The sequence below is a fragment of the Marmota flaviventris genome, chromosome 1, assembly GCF_047511675.1.
Source record: "Marmota flaviventris isolate mMarFla1 chromosome 1, mMarFla1.hap1, whole genome shotgun sequence".
In the NCBI taxonomy this organism is placed as follows: domain Eukaryota; kingdom Metazoa; phylum Chordata; class Mammalia; order Rodentia; family Sciuridae; genus Marmota; species Marmota flaviventris.
This window is the reverse complement of record NC_092498.1, coordinates 206,411,641-206,430,869: the sequence shown is the minus strand read 5'-3', so window position 1 is coordinate 206,430,869 and position 19,229 is coordinate 206,411,641. Positions and strand designations below refer to the sequence as shown.

Below are 19,229 nucleotides of genomic sequence, written 5' to 3'. Positions count from 1 at the left end.
TGCATACACTAGGGAAAGGTCAGGTGAGCAAGGCTAACTCTTAGTTACTCTCACAATATTTCTTTTACAGACTCTGGAAATGAACCCAGAGTCTCAACCAAACTAGGCAAGTGCTTGATCACTGAGCTACACCCTCAGTCCAAAAGATCCTTTTTTATTTTCATCCTATTAGTACCTATAAATTTCCTATGGAAAAGGGCTCCCTGGATGCCCAGCATAGAAAGTGAAAAAAAAAAAAATCCTCACCTCACAGTATGTGTCATAAAGCACAAAGTGCTGTGGACAACGAGAAGATCTGATAACTTTCAGGGGAAAGAAAAATCCATATTCAAAGGAAAAGTACTCAGAAAGACAAGCGACTTCTCCACAGAACACTGGAAACTAGAAGAGGATGGAATGGAATCCTGTATCTTACAGGAAAGTGAGGGCCAAGAGAGAATTCTATACCCAGCCCAACTATCACTCAAGTGTTGAAGCAGGATGAGAATATTTTCAGACATGCAAGACCTCAAAAGTTTACCTCCCAGTACTTTTTCTCAGTACAGCAGGCTCTCCATATTTGCACGTTCTGCATCCATGGATCCAGCCAACCAGGAATTAAAAAAAAAAATGGGAAAAAGATCCAAAAAGCAAAACTTGAGTTTGCCACAGGTCTTGAAATATTCTGAATCTATGCAAAAGAACGATATATACGCATTGTGTGAAGTATTATAGGTCACAAGGAGATGATTTAAAGTATAAACGAGGATGCGCATAGGTTCTCCGCCAGTGCTATGCCACTTGATAGAAGGGACATGGATTTTACATCCCTGGATTTTGGTGTCTGTGGAGGGTCCTGGAAACAATCCCCTTTGGACACTGAGGGACAAGAGGAAATCAATGATGGAAGGAGGCTGTGAAATGAAACAGAGGAAGGGGTCCAGCAGTCAGGGCAATTATGGTGCTTCAGCCAGCATGTGGCTCACTCTACCTGGAGTGACGGTCAAAGGCACAGGAAGGGACATCAGGAGAACACACTTAAGAGACGACTTGATGATTGTTAAACTTCCATGGGAGATTTTTAGGGATGACATAGGAACGTTATGGATTAAATATTTGTGTCCCCCAGAATTCACATATTGAAGCTCTAACCCCCAATATGATGATAGCTGGAGGAGGGGTTTAGAAGAGGTCATTAAGCTGGGGCCCCATGATGGGATTAGTGTCCTTATAAGAAGAGTCACCAGAATTCTCAGTCTGTGTGCATACACTAAGGAAAGGTCAGGTGAGCACACAGTGAAAGGCAGACACCCCAGGAAGAGAACCCTCACCAAGAACAGAATCTGCCTGCACCTTGGTCTTGGACTTCCCAGCCTTTAGAACTGTCAGCAATAAATGTCTGTTGTTCAATCCACTCAGCCAGGCATGGACTGAAACCACCAAAACCATTAGCCAAAATAAACCTTTTCTCTTTATAAGTTAATTGCCTCAGGTGTTTCATTATAGTGATGAAAAACTAATATACTTCCCAACAATTCTCACCCCCATGGTTACCACAGGTATCTCTTTTCTGCTCAGACTGAGAAGTTGGATGTTCTCAGTGGATGAAAAGTTTGAAAGAGCCTCATTCATGAGTAAGAGAAATGAGGAAAAATAAACCCTGCCATGAGGGGGGACCTCCCACTTGTTCCTCCAGCCCCACCCCTGGCCCCCAGTCTCCCAGGACTCCACTTGGGCTCACCTCGGACACTGTGCCAGTCTCCAGGAGAGCAGCCACCACGTAGGCCGTCAGCGGGACTGCACCGTGGATCCCACCCTGCAAGAGGACTCCCAGGCCTCACCCCTGTCCCAAAGGGGACAGCCCATCTCCTGCCAGGGTCCTGCCCCCGCCTTAGCCCCTGCTCCCACTGTAACCCTGCCCATCACCCAGCACCGGCCCGCCCTGCCCAGCCTCAGCCTTGCTAGGGCCCGGCCCCTCCTCCACCCCCAGCACCCCTGCCCAGACCCCTCCTCTGCCCAGAACCGGCCCCAGAAAGGCCCCGCCCTGCCCAGGCCCCGCCCCTTCCCAGGCCCCGCCCCTGCCTAGGCCCCGCCCTGTCTACGCCCTGCCCCTTGACCAGACCCCGCCCCTGCCCAGCACAGGCCACACCCACACACACCGCCCAGCCCCGCCTCCAGCCTTAGTCCAGCGCTTCCTTTAGCCCAGCTTCGAGGAGCAGGAGCGGCGGACAGGCCGCGAGGCCACTCACCTGGATGTCCTTGTTCAGGATCCTGCCCACCACGGGGAAGGCGCCGTCAGCTCCCTGCTGCTGGATGATCCAGCCCTTGGCAGCGGCCAGCTCCTGGGGGTCGATGAATATGAAGCTCCGCGCCTGCGCGAAGGACTTCAGGACAAAGGCTGTGAGCCTGAAAGAGGATGCGGTGGGGCTGGGGGTGTCACCGAGCAGGGTCACCTCCTGGGGGCCTCTGGGGATCAGCCAGACACAGGTTTCTCGGGTGGGGGGCAGGCGGCCAAGCTGGGCCCCTGCAGGAAAGGGCTCAGCGGCGTGTCGCCCCCTCGCCCCCAGCATTGCTGAGGGCAGCAGGCGCTCTGTCTGTCGGTGAGGGACGCGGTTTCTATGGCCACCATAGAGGAGTCCGGGTGGGGGCGTAGGGTTGGCAGGGGAGACCCAGGCTGGGTGGGCCCCACGGTGATGCCCAGGACTGCCAACGCTGGAGCACCCCAGGGCACGTGGCCAGCTGGCCCAGCCCCCAGTGGGTCCTTCTGTGCTGGTGGCACCCCAGGCCAGGGACCCTGCTCACCAGCCACCTCCCCGCATCCCCAGCCCTAGCGGGCCGTGGCCTGGCCCATGACCTCTCCCTGCCCAGTTCTTCCTGCCCTGGGTCACCCTCATTCCTGAGCTCAGAGCACCCAGGGGCCAGCGAGCAGGGGCTGGGCTCCCGTCACCATGGTAACAACAGCTGAAAGAGTCCCAGCAATGACACTGCTGTGCCCAGCCCCGGCCACCCTGCCCCCCCCCCCGGGGACCCCGAGGCAGGGACCACAGCTGTCTCTGTTTCTCATTGCGTTTCCTGCCACCCACCCCAGGTCTCAGAGCCTGAGTGTCCATGTGCCCAGGGTGGGGAGGGACTCACCACATGCTCCCCGACGTGTCTCGCTCCCCGAATGCACTGTAGGAACCGTCCTGGTGCCTGTAGGTCAGCTGGCGCTGGTACCCTACGGGAAGAAGGGGACCGGTTCTGCTGAACAGCTGCCCCGGGGCTGCCTGCAGGGCCCGGGCCTGGCACCCCCCCACCACAATGCCACCTCACGTCTAGGGCTCTGGAAATGGCCCCCAAACCAGTTGTCAGGTCCTTGAAACTGTCCACACCCACACCTGGGTCCCTGAAACTGACGCTCACACTCCTGGGGTTCTTGAGACTGCCCCACCCCTGCATGTGGGGCCACTGTGACCTCTGCCTCATTTTCTAACCGGCCTCTGTGGCATTGTGGGGAGGTCACATGCCAGCCCTCAGTGGTGCCCAGGTGACCAATGAAATGCACCACCTCAAGGTGGCACCGTCGATCAGTGTCCACCCCCTCCCAGGCCCACACGTCCTGAGCGCCTGGCCTTTCTGAGGGCCGTGGCCTGCTTCCTGGGGCCAGACTCTGACCCTCTGCTTCCATCTGGGAGTTGAATGCTGACCATCACACGTGTGTCCCTTTCCCGTCCATGATGACGGGTGACTCCAGGTCACCAGAGCCTGGTGGAGGCTTCCAGCGCAGCAGAGCCCGCAGAGCCTCACAGCCAGGAGTCGGGACCCCGTCTGGCCCCTGGAACCCGGGTGCCCACGTGCCTCTGTTCCCTCCTCCGAGTGGGGCCCGGGAGCTCTGGGTTGGGCACACGTGGGTCCTTCCTCCATCTGGGTCAGGCTCCCCGGTCACTCCAGTTCCAGCCCAAGGGCAGAAGCAAAGCCCAGGAGACCCCAGGACCTTGCCATCAGCTAACTTAACTCCCTCATGACACAGACGGGGAGAGGGGGCACTGCGAGGGACAGTCCTGCCTGAGCACAGAGCAGGTGCCCGTGACAGGAGGAAGGCCCCAGCTTCTACCAGCCCCCTCTTGGGACCAAGGCGTACAGAGGGGACAGGCCTCAGATCCCTGCCCGCCACACACCCTAAGGGCCTCCTTCATGGGAAAGGAAGATGCCCAGCGATGTCCTATTTATTCCTGAAGATGTTCACTGTTCTAGGCACAAACAGCAGCTACTGGGTCAACTCAGAGCCAACTGTAATGACCACACTGAACTTTTCTTTCCCAAATTCAAAAAATTATGTGGTTATATTACTTTTGTTGTGAAATAAAGATCTCCATTAAAAAAAAAAAAAAGACACTGCTCTCCTGTGGCCAAGCACCAATATAAAGAGTCGTCCTAACGGCACAGGCTCCTGGGGAGAGTGACAGACTGGGGCTGCCCTGAATGGCCTCCTTGGCCCACTGCAGAAGGCTGCACCCACTGCTGGCCTAGACATCTCCCTCCCCCTCCCCTCCCTTTCCCCTCCCCCTCTCCCCACCCCTCCCCTCTCCCCTCCCCCTCTCCTCTCCCTTCCCCTCCCCTCCCCTCTCCCCCTCTCCTCCCCTTCCTCCCCTCCCCTCCCTCCCCTCCCCCTCCCCCACTCTCCCCCACCCCTCCCCTCCCCCTCCCCCTCCCCCTCCCCCAGGCAGCCAGCCCCATACCCTGGACCAGGTAGTCAGTGGTGTCCCTCTCCACCTCAGGGCTGAGCTGCTGGGTTTTCTGAAGATACCTCAAGACGAAGACATTGGGGGCAAAGTGGATCATGTTCTGCTCTCCGCAGCCAAAGGGCAGGCGCAGGAGCTTGTTGAGGTGGTTCAGGGTGGGCCCCATGACGTCGCCTGCAGGGGGGGAAGGGCCCGGCTGGAGTGTAGAGCACAGGAACGGCTTCTCCCAGGGTGGGGCCAGCTGCTCCAACACTGGACACCAACCTCTGACTGCCGGTGCTGCCCTGTGGGGCCACCCAGATGGCCTGGTGTCCCGGCTTTGGTGGCCACCTGCCCTCTCTCTCCTACATGCTGCTGTGTTTCCTAGCTGTCACTTGGATGTGCACTCTCTAGTTTTTCACTCTTTTGAATGTTTTTTCTTTTTAGGTTTTAAAATAGATGCATCTTAAGGTTATAAATTATCTTCAAAGTGCAGCTTTAGCTGCGTCCCACAAATGTCAGGAAGTCAATTTAGCCATTCTAAATACTTTTTTCTAATTTCCACTATTAAGTGTGGTTTTCTTTTTAACCATGAGTATTTAGATTGTTTTAAAGTTTCGTACACACAGGATATTATGGAATATTAGTGCATTATAATGTTCTTTCTCTCTCTTTAAATTTCTGGTCTTATTTTCTCTCATCCCTTCGGTATTCTGACGTCCTCTCCTTGACCTCTTTGTCCCAGACCCTGCCAATAGGCCCCCTGGGATAAGTGCTGTTCCCTGAACCTACCTCCTTTTCTTCTTCTTCAGCTTCCTCATGACTCACTAAGGCTGCCATTGCCCCTGTGCCTCTTCTGTGGCCCAACCTGACGCCTTCTTCATAACCCTCCTTCGGTTCCCATCTTCCTCTCCACTTTTCTGTCTCACCTGAGCTGAGGGCCCTGCACGTGGGTCTTCTGCACTGCTGCCCATCTGCTTCCTCCCACACCTCCTGCCTCCATCTGGCCCACCCACCCCTTTGCCCCCTGCCCTCCCCAAGCCAGGCTGTGGTCAGACACCTGTGAGGGAAGCAGCTGCCCGCTCAGACCCAGGGATGGCCCCATGTGGGACCCCCAGGGTGAAGGCCTCGCCGTAGCTCTCATCCACCTCCATCTTCCGCCAGATGCGGAACTCGCCCACAGAGCCCCAGCCCGTGGAGAAGCCAATGAACCGGACCTCCGGTGGCCTCGGGAGGGTCCAGGCCATGATGACGGACTCGTTGGATGGCTCTGGACCATGGCCAACCTGGAAAAAGAGACCAAGGCTACTGGACGCCGGCAGGAAGCATGCAGTGACATTCCGTCACCTGTGAACATGGTCAGGGGCCTCAGCCACAGCCCCGGTGTGAAGCAGGGTCCTCGGGGAGTCAGCAGCGAGGGACATCAGAGGTCACCCTGTCACTGGGCTTCTAGGAACTTCTGGGCCTTACAGATCCGCTCCCTGTACCTGGGACATCTCTGCTCCTGTTTTACCAGGTGAACTCCTATTCATACTTCAAAGCCCAGCTTGGCTGTGCCACTCCCCCAAACGTTGTGCCAGCTGTTCCTTTTCTAAGTCCCCTTCCTGGGCCCAGAAAGCGCCCCCTTCCACCTGCTCGTACCCAGTCTCCCTGGCCACCACCACCCTTACTTTTTCTTCTCTTTTTTCTTTTAAGCAGCTCCAGACAGACTGTGAGCCACCTGAGGGGCCCTGTGTTTCCCCTCACTCCTCCCTGCCCCCAACAGAGCCTGGCCCAGAACAGGAAGCAGTGGATACCAGAGGGGCACGAGGCTCCCGTGCCCACCCAGGCAGCCCCGGGTACCTGAACGAGCCCGTCGCGCCAGCTGACCCAGAACGTCCTGAACTCGTCCCAGGAGAGGATCTTGGCCGTGTGGGCACTGGCCACGGGCTCACCCATCTTGCTGCTCGCAATCCATGACCTGGTGTTCTGATGGCCCCCCAGGACGATCTCGATCATGCCCGCTGTGTCCTGGGGCCCCGAGGACAAGGCCACACGGGCGTCGTTGTGTGCTCGCACGGCCACATCGAAACGGGTGAGACGCTGCGGCCGCTGCACGTACTGGAACTCATATTTGTTGGGGGTGGAGATGTGGAGTCTCTCTGGATGGAGGAAGGGAGGCTGGAAGTTGAGAGGGAGCCTGAAGGAATCTGCCACCCTCACATGGGCTAGGAGGCGGGCACAGGAGGCGGGTACAGGAGGTGAGCACAGGAGGCGGGCACAGGAGGTGAGCACAGGAGGCGGGCACAGGAGGCGGGCACAGGAGGTGAGCACAGGAGGTGAGCACAGGAGGCGAGTAGGAGATGAGCACAGGAGGCAAGTAGGAGGTGAGCACAGGAGGTGAGCACAGGAGGCGAGCACAGGAGGCGAGCACAGGAGGTGAGCACAGGAGGCAAGTAGGAGGTGAGCACAGGAGGTGAGCACAGGAGGTGAGCACAGGAGGCAAGTAGGAGGTGAGCACAGGAGGTGAGCACAGGAGGTGAGCACAGGAGGCAAGTAGGAGGTGAGCACAGGAGGCGAGCACAGGAGGTGGGCACAGGAGGTGAGTATAGAAGAGCACAGGAGGCGAGCACAGGAGGTGAGTATAGAAGAGCACAGGAGGCGAGCACAGGAGGTGAGTATAGAAGAGCACAGGAGGTGGGCACAGGAGGCGAGTACGAGGTGAGCACAGGAGGTGGGCACAGGAGGCGGGCACAGGAGGCGAGCACAGGAGGTGAGCACAGGAGGTGGGCACAGGAGGTGGGCACAGGAGGCGGGCACAGGAGGCGAGCACAGGAGGTGAGCACAGGAGGTGGGCACAGGAGGTGGGCACAGGAGGTGAGCACAGGAGGTGAGCACAGGAGGCAAGTAGGAGGTGAGCACAGGAGGCGAGCACAGGAGGCGAGTACGAGGTGAGCACAGGAGGTGGGCACAGGAGGCGGGCACAGGAGGCGAGCACAGGAGGTGAGCACAGGAGGTGGGCACAGGAGGTGGGCACAGGAGGTGAGCACAGGAGGTGAGCACAGGAGGCAAGTAGGAGGTGAGCACAGGAGATGAGCACAGGAGGCAAGCAAGGAGGCGAGTAGGAATTGAGCACAGGAGGTGAGCACAGGAGGTGAGCACAGGAGGCGAGCAGGAGGTGAGCACAGGAGGCGAGCACAGGAGGCGAGCACAGGAGATGAGCACAGGAGGCAAGCAAGGAGGCGAGTAGGAATTGAGCACAGGAGGTGAGCACAGGAGGTGAGCACAGGAGGCGAGCACAGGAGGTGAGCACAGGAGATAAGTAGAGAAGGTGAGCATAGGAAGTGAGTACAGGAGGTGAGCACAGGAGGGACCACCGGACAGGGTTGCAGTCTCCCCAGGACTCTGCACACAGCTGCAGAAACATGGTGGCTCAATAGCAGCACTGACGGTGGCACCCGGGGTAACTCCAGCTAGGGACACGCAAGGTGCCAGAAACTGCACAGGCTGCTGATAGAAGCAAGAGAAGACCCAGATCCACGGAGAGCAGACTCCGCGGGGTCAGGAGGAAATGCTGCACACACACTGATCTTCCCCAAGCTGATCCGCGGACTCAATGCAAATCCAAGCAAAATCCTAGAGAAGTTGCTACACTGACTTTCGAATTTTCTGGAAATGCAAAGGACCTAGGGGACCCCAAACGGCTTCAGCAAAGAACAATGTTGAAGGATTCACCACTGGGCATGGAGGCTCAGTGTACAGTTACAGTGGTCACCGCGAGGTGAGAGCACAGGAAAGGCAAACGCTTCCAGGGAACAGAAACAGGGAGCCCAGAGTGGACCCAGGCACATGTGGGCTACTGACTTTCAACAAGGAGCAAAGACGTTCCATACAGAGAGGACTGGACCCGGGGCGCTCTGCTGCTGAGCCACATCCCCAGCCCGTTTTTTTGTTTTGTTTTGTTTTTTGAGACAGGGTCTTGCTAAGTTGCCCAGGCTGGCCTTGACCTTGTCATCCTCCTGCCTCCTAAGCAGCTGGCATTAGAAAAGTCTTTCATATAAATGGTGCCAGGGCAATTGGTGACCCACGCGCAGAAAGATGAACGCTGGCCCATACCTTGCAAGGTATCCGGAATCAACTCCAAATAGATCATTGCCGTTTAGAGACCAGAAACTTAGAACCTTAAGGAAACAGGACTCGTGAAGATGTCTCAGGAACAACAAAGTGTGATTCACCAAAGGGAGGATGGTGAGCTGGGTTTCACCAAAATGGAAGACTCTGCTTCGCGGCAGCACTAGGACCTTGCATGGTGGTGGTGCCTATGACCACAGCGGCTCAGAGGGCTGAGGCAGGAGGATCGCCAGATCCAGGCCAGCGTTGGCAACTTAGGAGACCATTGACCTCCTGACCACTGTGCTCGACGTCCCCGGGGAGGGGGCGCTGGCTTTGCAGTGAAGGAGCTGTCACCGTGTGGTAGGGGAGGGGCCCGGTGGCTCCTCAGTGGGTGCACAGGACTCACCGTTGGGACAGAAGAAAGCACTGTAGGTGTAGGACCGCGGCGCCCCTTCAGGCTGAAACAGAAATGGAGCGACTGAGAGCAGGGACGGGGTGGTGGGGACAGTCGGCACAGAGGAGCGTCCAGAACTCCCAGGGCAGCAGCTCCGAGTCTGGACCGTGCAAGTGAGCTGCCGGGGCTTGTGGGGAACCCAGGGTGACACCAGGGTCACAGGCACACAGGAGTGACCTGGTCACCCACCTCCTAGGTCCGGGTGGCGACACAGAGCCTCGCCATCACGCTGTGCAGTGGCCGCATAAATCTCGCCTGCTCCCCGCGCCCAGCCCTGCCCCCCCCCACTGCCCTCCAGTCCCCGGGTGCCCAGAGCACTGTGCAGAGAGGCTGCGGGATCCGAGGCCCCGACAGACGTCCACGAGCACCGTGAAAGGCCCAGGCCACCTCCACCTCCACCCCGTCTGTACCCGTGTCCTGCCTCCTGCCTGTCCACCTGGGCTCCCATCTCTGTCTTGTGCCCCGGGAGCCCAGAAGGCCGTCAGCTGTTTCACAGAAGGGCCAAGACGCGGGCTCGGCCGAGGGGCCCTCGACAGATACAGGGATAAAGGGAATGTGGACATGACACTGTGGACTATTCAGGCAGAGGACATGGCGAGTCCTGTCACTTGCAGCGACACGGGTGGGACTGGAGGACATCACGTTAATGAAGGAAGCCGGGTGCAGAGACGGCGGGCGTCCTGGGTCATTTGAGGAAGCTAAAAACATTGATCTCACGGGAGGAGAGACCGGGATAGCGGTCACTAGAGGGGGAGGGAGGGGACACAGACAGTGGTTAGGCAAGGGACAGCAAGGGACAGTAAAGGACACCAAAGCCCAGGAGGTGGAAGAAGGTTCTGATTTTCCAAAGCACAGAAGGGGAACTACAGTCACAATGGTCCGCGACACATCCAAATAACTAGGAGAGTCTGAAGGGTCCTGGATCAGGAGATGGAAATGTTGATTTCCTTGATTAGTCATTATACATCGTATCCATGGACTAAAGTATCACACTGTTACCCCGAAAATACGTATGAATATTACATATCAACTTAAAAAAAAAAAACAGGTGCCCAGAACTTAACTCCCAGACCTCAAAGTGTTTGCTAGAGTTTTGGGTCTGGAATGTCTCCAAAGGCCCCTGTGATGAAGGCTTTGGGGAGGTAAGGGGACCTTTAAAAGGCGGGGCCTAGAGGGAGGCCTTCAGGTCATTGGGGGTGTGGCCTGGAAGGGGATAGGGTGATGCCAGCCCCTTCATCTTTCTCTCTCTGGTTTTCCAGCCATAAGGTGAGTGGCTCGGCTTCCCCATGCACTGCTGCTGTGATGTACAGCCTCGCCACAGGTCCCAAAGCAAGGGGCCCAGCCATCCGAAACCTCCAAAACTGTGAGCCACAATGAACCTCTTCTCTTTATAAGCTGATCGTCTGTATTTGTTACAGTCACAGAAAGCTGACTAGCACACAGGAATAGCTGCACCAAGGTAGCCGTGGGCCCCACTCCCTCCACAATGGCTAATTCTAGGTGTCGCCTTGACTAGGTCATGGGAGGCCTGAGCGGCTAGAGGCTCTTTCCGGGTGTATCTCTGGGGGTGAGTCAGGCCCTCCCCAATGTGGATGGGCACCGTGCTACCTGCTGAGGCCCAAATAAGGCAACCAGGCAGGGAGGGTTAAACTCCCCTCTGCCCGCCATCTTCCTGGGCTGGGACCTCACTCTTTTCCTGCCCCCGGTGCTGCTGGTCCTCTGACCCCCCCCCCCCCCCCCCCCCCCCCCCCCCGGCCCGGGATCCCCGCCCTTGTCTCCATGGCTCTCAAGCCTTCAGCGACACCGCAGGGGACAAGTCACGGGATGGCTCCAATTCCACAGTCACGTGGGCCGCGGCCTGATAATAAATCTCGTTCGACATCTGTATGAAAGTGTGTATGGTAAACCCTGATCTAGGAAGTCACGTGTCACTTCACAACGGGGATATGTTCTAAAAAACGTGTCCTGGGATGACCCTGTCATTGTGCAAACATCATAGAGCGTATTTACACACAGGCTGCAGCTGCTCTGACGTCCCTACGTGGTGATTGTATGGACCACCGTCATACATGTGGCCCATTGTCTACTGAAACCATGTGTCTGTCTGTCTGCCTCCCTTTGGTTCTGTTTCTCTAGAGAACCCTGCACATCCACCCTCTGCTGGGTGACATGGGGCCACTCACTCAACCTCTCTGGGCTGGGAGCCGTCCATGTACCTGTCTCTGGTCCCCAGCCCTGGCGGCGGGGAGCGAGACCCCATGCGTTATCCACAGCAGGGCTGGACAGCCAGGACACCTGTGGGCCCCACAGGTAAGAGGCGGTCCTGGGTTCACACCTGGAAGGTCTGCGCGGGCCCTGACCTCGGACTCCCCTGCTGCAGGACTTGTGTTCCGGGGACCCACGCCCACGTGCCACCTCACAGTCCCGCAAACTGCCTTGGAAAAGGGCAGAACTAGGAGACACGCACATGGCCCTCAAAAGTGGTCGGGCAGGGGTCGGGGTCACTCCCTGCAGCCCCTCCAGAGTGCAGGGCCACCTCACAACCTGCTCAGCTCTGCGAGGAGGGGCCAGAGGCCACTGTCCTCCAGCAAGAAGCTCCCCCCCCAGCTGTCCCTGAGTCATTGATCCAGACCCGTGTGCTGCCCGGCTGGGGCTCCAACCGTGGGCCTAGCTGTTCCCCCCCAGGGCTGGGGCCCACGCTGGCCCCGCGGGTGGGGCCTGGCCTACCTCCACGGTTAGGCTGCGCCGGATGTGATCCGCCCCGGCCGGGACCCTCCTGTCGGGGGGACCCTCCTCTGCGTGTCTGCTGGGCCTCCTGTCCTGGCAGCAGCCTGCATCTCCATAGACCAGGGCTTTGGCTGTGGGGATTTGGTGGCTGTTAGAGCAGGTCCCCACCAGGGTGGGCTGCCCCTCCCTCCCCCTGTGTCAGGCACGCGTGTGCCTCTGTGCAGCTGCCGTGTGCATGTGTGGGCGCGTGTGCACGCATTTCTGGGTACACGTGCACACGTGGGCTTGGCACCGCAACAGCCCCGCTCCCCCCAGGTGAGGCCCTGGCCCTCTCCCCAGAGCTGCCCCCCTGTCCTGCTGGCCCCAGCTGCTGTCCTGTCCTTCGGGACGGTCCTGACCTCACCTGCTGGCCCATCCGCCCCATAGCCCCCGTGGGGCCAGAGCCTGGAGTCCTTGGTGGCTGGAGGGGAGCATGGGGTCCCCACCTGTGATGTTGCTGAGCCCCAGGTTGCTGAAGGACAGGACGACCCAGGTGGGTCCCGTCTCCCCGGGGGCCACACACATCTCCTTGGTCAGGTGCCGTCTGCCGGGGTGCCCCACCAGCTGGACGCCCTTGGGCACGGAGATCTTCACGTGCACCTGCGGGGACGGCACTGCTCATGGCACCTGGAATCCAGGCCGGCCTCCCTGCCGGCACCGTCCACCGCAGGTCCAGCCCCGCCAGCCCTCTCCAGAGGCCGCGCTGTCCTCAGAGGCCCTTTCCACTTCCAATCAGGCAAACCCCAGCGCTGTCTGGCTGCCCTGCTGCGGGCTTGTCCCCGCCCCTGACTAGCTTGGGCCTGCTCCTCTCCCAGCCCTGCGTCCCCACAGGTCCCTGCAGCCCCCAGGACCATGGGGGCTTCAAAGGCAGCCTCTCCCGCCACACCACCCTGGGGCTCCTGATGGAGACAACCCGACCCACTGCCAAGCTCCCACAGGGCTCCCTCTGACTGTCTCCCCAACCCCAGGGCTCCCTGGGGAAGAGTATGGCTGTGTGTGTGCACACGTGTGTCTCTGGTGCACACGTGCTCAGCCTGAGCAAGCACAGGGTGCACACACACCGGCATGCATGTGGGTGCATGTGGGTGTATATGGGTGCAGGTGTGTGCATCTTGTGTTGCTGTGAGCATGTGTGTGCAGCCCACGTTCCACCGTACAGGTGCGTGCCTGTGCCTTCTGAATGCGTGTGCACTGCATGTGCATCTACGGTTTAAAGCCTTCCCAGACTAGAGGAGCTCTCGCTCCACGTCCATTTGTCCAGCCAGCAAACCAGGAGCACCTGCTGGGTTCAGGCTTGTGCCTGGAGTGAAAGACATGGCTAAGCAAGACGCCAGCGACCCCTGGCCCCGGCCGGCTCAGCTCTCTGTTGGAACTTGGTGTCTGTTCTTTCTGAGCGGCAAAGGGGCTGGGGGTGTGCTCAGTGGTGGACAGCGGCTGTGGTCAGTGGGGGGTGCTTGCCCAGCACTCGCGGGAGCCTGGGTTCAGGCAAAGGCTGGACCACAAGGTGAGGGCAGAAGCTGAGTTTGGGGTGCACAGGCATCAAGGTGTGACACAGAGGGAAGGACACAGGAGGAGCTAAGGTGACAGAGCCTGGATCCTGCCACAGGAAAGGCCAGCTGGACCCAAGCCTCAGCGCCCTCAGGTTGAAGGATGCTCAAGATCTCCCACATCCCTCTTCCAGAAAGTTCTTCCATGGAGAAAGATGGAAACTCAACAGCCAAGTGTCAGTGGTGACATGTAACCCGGCTGAGGGGTGTCACGGGCAGAAACAACCAACTATGGAGTTTAGAGGTGGGACCTTCGGTGGGTGGCTTTTTAGGAAGAGGCAGACACCAGAGGAGCCGTCCCCGTCCCTCACCATGTGATGCTCTCCACACCACCATCCCCCGATGCGAGCTTTTGACCTTGGATCCCAGAACCATGAGCCAAAATAAACCTCCTGGGGCCAGGGGTATAGCTCAGAGGAGAGAGTGTGCTCAGCATGTGAGAGGGCCTGGGCTCAATCCCCAGCACCAAGATAAAAAAAATGAAAGAAAAGAATAAACCTCTTTTCTTTTTAAAGTTATCCAGCCTCATACATTTTGCCATAGTAATGCAAAACAGCCTAAGACACCATCTCACCCCATCTCCCTGGTAACAGAGATGCTGTGACACCCAGTTCCTCACCCAGGTCCCATTCCACCCCTGCACCCTGACTGCAACAAGGCCCGCCCCTGCTCCCCCAGCAGATAGGAAAAGCCATGCATTTGGGGGGTTGGTACCTCAGCACAGGTGCCCAAGTAGTTGTAGACACTGAGTGGGACCTTGACCTGCTCCCCGCGGACGACAAGAGGGGGCAGCGTGAAGTCCAGGAAGAAGGGCTTGAAGGTCTTCAGCAGGGCGGGCTCGGCAATTCCCAGGCCCCGTGAGGTGGAGAGGCCCACAGCCTCCGCCACCCAGCTGGTGATGGAGTCAGGCACCTGCAGACTGAGGGTCTCCTCCCCGGACGGGTCACTGTGGAGAGACGAGAGGGACCAGGGCCAGGTGGGGATGGACTCAGGCCACCTGGCTTGGGGGGTCTGGGGTGGGGGCTGGGAGCTCAGAAACAACTACTTAAGGCACCAGGGGAACACGTGACCTGAGAAAGCCACCCCTCAGCCCTAATTTGCTCTGAGAAAAACATGGCCAGATCTCAAGGTGACGCGAACACAGGTCTTGAGAGGGGAAGGTCGGGAAGGTTTGGGAGAGAAAGCTACTGAATGGGCGGGCCCAGCCACTTAGCGGGGCTGGACACGTCCAGGGGATGCACATTTACGGGTGTGATCACGCCGCGCCCCGTAAGTACGCACCATCCTTCTATCAGTTAAGAAAATAATGAGAAAGAAAAAAGCCTGAAAATAATACAACAGAGTCTCATGATTTCCCTTAGCCGTGTTCTGGGAAGCCACCGTGAACTCCGAATTAGCAAAGAATGGCTCATGGCTCCTACCAGAAATAGAGGGTCAGGTCCCTGTCAGCCTCTGGTCACATTTTGGTCGACAAATCAATACACAATTTTGTTTTATGGTTTTTTTTTTTTGGGTGGGGGGATAACCAGGGATTGAACTCAGGGGCACTCGACCCCTGAGCCACCTCCCCAGACATATTTTGTATTTTATTTAGAGACAGGGTCTTGCTGAGTTGCTTGGAGCCTTGTTTCGCAGAGGCTGGCTTTGAACTCGCCATCCTCCTGCCTCAGCCTCCCGAGTCACTGGGAGGATAGCCATGCGCCACCGCGCCCAACCTATGTGTATCTTTGTTCAAAGACACCTCATTTAGTATGTGGTGTGTTCGTCCCATGAGCTCACGGCCAGTGGCACTGAGACACCCTCAGAGGGAGAGCAGGTGAGAGATTCCACTGCGCCTCTCAGAAGGCCGTGAACTTAGGAATTCTTTGTTTCTGGAATTTTGCATTTAATATTTTTGGGGCACAGTGACTGTGGGTCACGCACTACAGGTAAGAGGGACTATCTGGCAGGTCTGTGGAGGGAAGTCGTCACCCAACGTCAGGCCAGGTGCCAGGGAGTGCCCTGCACCTGAGGAGACCCGCTAGCTCTGCTCTTCCCCGGCCTCAGTGCGAGGCCACGGGGTTCTCCGGGAGGGGCCTCTTCAGCACTCCTGCTGCCGCGGCCTTGTCAGAAGGAGGGGGGTCATGTGCTCATTGTCACAGATACCGCGTGGTTCCACTAATCCACAGTCCCCGGGGTCCTCACCATCATAGACAGAAAGTGAAGTGGCGGACGTCAGGGGCTGGGGAGGAGGGACGGGGGAGTGTTTAATGGGGACAGAGCGTCAGTTTTGCAAGAGTCCTGGAGACGGTGGTGACGGTCATTCGAGGATGTGAAAGCTTAATGCCACTGAGCTGTGCACTTGAAGACGGCGCGACGGTCGGTTTTATGTGATGCGTGTCTTTCCACGATTTCAAAAAACAGGGAGGAAAAAAGGGAGATCGTCCAGTCCCTCCCTGGGCCCCACAGGAGGCCCCTCCTGGCCTCAGACCTGTCCCTCTGATTCATCCTCGCTGTGGCCAACAGCGGGGAGGGACGTCCCAAGGCCCAAATCCCTGGCTCTGGTCTGTCACCCAGCCCAGTGGCCTCAAGCCCTCCGCCTCCCCCAGCCACGCGGGAGCTGCCAGGCTGTCCTGCTGGTCCCTCCTGGACTCCTTCCTTCCCTTGTTGGTCCATCTTACGCGTCTGGGCTTGGGCCCCACCTCCCTGCCTTCTCCAGAGGGTCCCCGGCCCCGGAGCCCCCAGGCCCGTGTCCCGCATCCATGAAGGACGGACCCCACTGCTGCCCCAGGGCTCCTGGGGCACCTGCCGACTCTCAGGAGCCCGGGGACCCTGTCTGCCTTGTTCCAGGGACCACCCTTGGCACCCCCAAAGTCACCCAGCACCCGGAAAACAGAAACTTCTCTTGCAATGCCAGGAACGGAAGCCGGGGCCCGGGGACGCGCTGGGCAAGCGCTCCACACAGGCCGCCTCCCGGCCAAGCGGAATCCTCCGGATGATTTTGTAGCTGGGCCCCAGAGCAAACCCGGCAGCCGGGATCCGCTCCACCAGGAGTCTGCCTTCCGCAGAGCCCAGCTCCCCGGGTCGCAGCCCCCAGGTCTGAGAATGGGAAGGGCACCCCTCCCGCTGGCCGGCGAGCAGCCGAGTCGCACCCTGTCCCCAGCTGGCGCGCCTGGCTCACTCCTCGCGGGTGGCTGTTGCCCTGCACCTTGTCCTGTTCCTCTAGGGTGGGCAGACGAGCTGCCGCCCCCTGTTTGTGCCAAACTGCCATTAAATGCTCAGGGCCTTGTTGGCCCTTTCCCAGCGGGCGGTGGTGAGTCCAGTCCTTGGGAATCGCAGGCCTCCGGTCTCGGGGGCTGGTGACAGGAGGACACGCGCATCCGTGCAGGCGGCCTGGGGAGCCCCAGCTGTGCTCTGGTCCTGCTGAGCATGCGACACGGTGCCCAGAAGGACCTGGGCCAGCAGCTGGTTCATGCCAAACAGTCCTGGGCTCCAGACTTCCATGCCTGACCGGTGTGTCATGGCCAGGCACGGCCACCTTCGCTAGACACTCTGACACCAGCAACAAGCACCCCCTGCATCCTGCAGAGACGGGGCCTCTGGATCCTGCTTCTGGGAAACTGGAGCTGAACAGGGCAAAGAGCGGCCGGCCCCACGGCAGGAGCCGAGTCCCCGAAGGGCCAGGAGGGAGGAGACGGCTTCAAGTTCAGGTTCTGTTCAGCAATGTCATCTTCTTAATGAGCTCATTATGCAAACAGAGCACACCGAGTCCCCCAGGGAGCTGCGAGGAGCCGGAGCCCTCCGACTGCGGGCTGCGGTTCTCACGGGCAGATGTCCAGGCTGCAGGGGACTGGGGGCCGGGGGACTTCAACAGCTTTGGGTTTGAGGGTTGAAAAAGAACTTGCAGTGTCACCCCAGGGGTGTCAGGGGCAGGTCCACAGGCAAAGGGGTCGGGAGGGAACCCTCTGGACTCGGTGAGAGCCTTGGGGTCCACCGGAAAAGACAGGGCAGGAGAGGGACGGAGCCTACCTGACGTTGACACACCGCCAAAGCCACGTCTCGGGGAAGAACGTCCTTTTTCTCTTCTCTGCTCTATAAAAATTTTAAAAGGAGGAAAAGTGGTTAAAGTTTCATGGGCGCACAAACCCTTCTTTGGAGGTGGCTTTCGGCCTGATGAGACTTTCACATGGGCTTCGAGGGCCCGGCAGGTACCGTTGGACTCCATGGGGGTCACGCGGACTCCTTTCTCTTTCTAGCTGATCTCTTCCCCCCCGGGAGGGTCAACCTTTCACTCAGGACAGCGGAAGGTGAGGCGGCCAACGCAGGGCAGAGTCCACCTCCGGCCAGAGTGGGCCCCACAGCCTGGATGCAGGAGGTAGGAGGGACAAGGGGACCGCCCCCTCCCTCCCCTTACTAATGTCCCTGCCGTGTTCTTCCCCATGGTCACACGGAGCCCCTCTCCCTCCCCTTCCTCTTTCCTGTGGAGAACCTTCTATTCATCCTCCTCTGTGCCCCAGCAACCTCACAACTCACTGCCCTTAAGGACAAAGAAGTGCTTTTTAAAATTTTACTCAACCTCTCAAAATGAAAAATGCTCACATTCTTTCTACCAGCAATACCCCTTGTAGAAACACACCCAGGACTCTGCCCCAGACACGTGTGCAAAGAGACAGGGGAGGACACGGCAGCCTCCATCAGTACGGGGACTAGCATATTCATCAGCAGAATATTATACACTGATGAACAAGATCAATGGCAGTTGTGCATGGTACTCATGCGGAATAGTCTCCAAGGCTTACTGTTAACTTAAAAGAGGAAAATAGATGGGGCTGAGGATGTGGCTCAAGCAGTAGCGCACTCGCCTGGCATGCATGCGGCCCAGGTTTGATCCTCAGCACCACATACAAACAAAGATGTTGTGTCCGCCGAAAACTAAAAAATAAATATTAAAAATTCTTTCTCACGCTCTCTCTCTCTCTGTCTCTCTAAAAAAAAAAAAGAGGAGAATGCTGAATGTTTCATAAAAAAATAAGAGGAAAATAGAGATATTGTTGACCCATTATGTCCCATGGTCCTAGATATAGGACATCTGAAAAAATTTAAATTGAACAATTGTATAGGTATCCATTATACAGGCACCCCCTACATAGGATGATGAGATGTCATACGTTAAAGTAGTCAATTAGATTTTTTTAAAAAATTCTTATATATGCCCAAAAGATATCTAAGAAGTTATCCATCATGATTATGATTGAATAAAGTAACGGAGGGCTTGGGAGTAGGAGGAAGACTGAAGGTTCATTGATACCCTTTCACAGTGTTTAAAAATGATTTTTTAGCCAAAGGTATACAGTGATCGGAAACCCTGTCCTCAGAATAAGGATGCGCATCCATTTACAAAGAGGCCTGGGCGCTTCTTGCGTGAGGCATTTCTGGCGACTTTCTAACCCTAGGAAGCTACTTCCATGTCTGCTCCCGGCCCAGCTCCCGGATCCTGCACTTGGGTGGGTGAGGGCCCCCAGGGTGGCTGCCGGTGGGTGGAGGCCCTCAGCCATGTTCCACCTCCCTCATTCACCCTCATCCTAGAAATGCTTCCAGATGTGTCCTGATTTGGAGTCCGGAAAGCAGGAGGCTGTTGGCCACACTCCTGCTAAATGTGTGGCCCAGGTGGGGACAGCTGGAAAGACCAGGGCCCCCAGGAACCAACGGGAG

General features: G+C 57.8%; 1 protein-coding gene across 1 annotated transcript in view; it reads right to left on the bottom strand.

The window, feature by feature from the left end:
- The window catches only part of Cpamd8 (C3 and PZP like alpha-2-macroglobulin domain containing 8), a 65,445-nt gene that overhangs the window by 11,520 nt on the left and 34,696 nt on the right, over window positions 1-19,229 (bottom strand). Inside the window, exons 19-29 of the mRNA XM_071601331.1 lie at window positions 17,547-17,609; window positions 14,253-14,484; window positions 12,438-12,591; window positions 11,953-12,083; window positions 9,178-9,229; window positions 6,522-6,820; window positions 5,740-5,965; window positions 4,698-4,874; window positions 3,115-3,196; window positions 2,229-2,385; window positions 1,721-1,795 (exon numbers count right to left, since the gene is read on the bottom strand). Coding sequence (XP_071457432.1) covers window positions 1,721-1,795; window positions 2,229-2,385; window positions 3,115-3,196; window positions 4,698-4,874; window positions 5,740-5,965; window positions 6,522-6,820; window positions 9,178-9,229; window positions 11,953-12,083; window positions 12,438-12,591; window positions 14,253-14,484; window positions 17,547-17,609 — 1,648 coding nt within the window. The remainder of the gene's footprint in view (window positions 1-1,720; window positions 1,796-2,228; window positions 2,386-3,114; window positions 3,197-4,697; window positions 4,875-5,739; window positions 5,966-6,521; window positions 6,821-9,177; window positions 9,230-11,952; window positions 12,084-12,437; window positions 12,592-14,252; window positions 14,485-17,546; window positions 17,610-19,229) is intronic.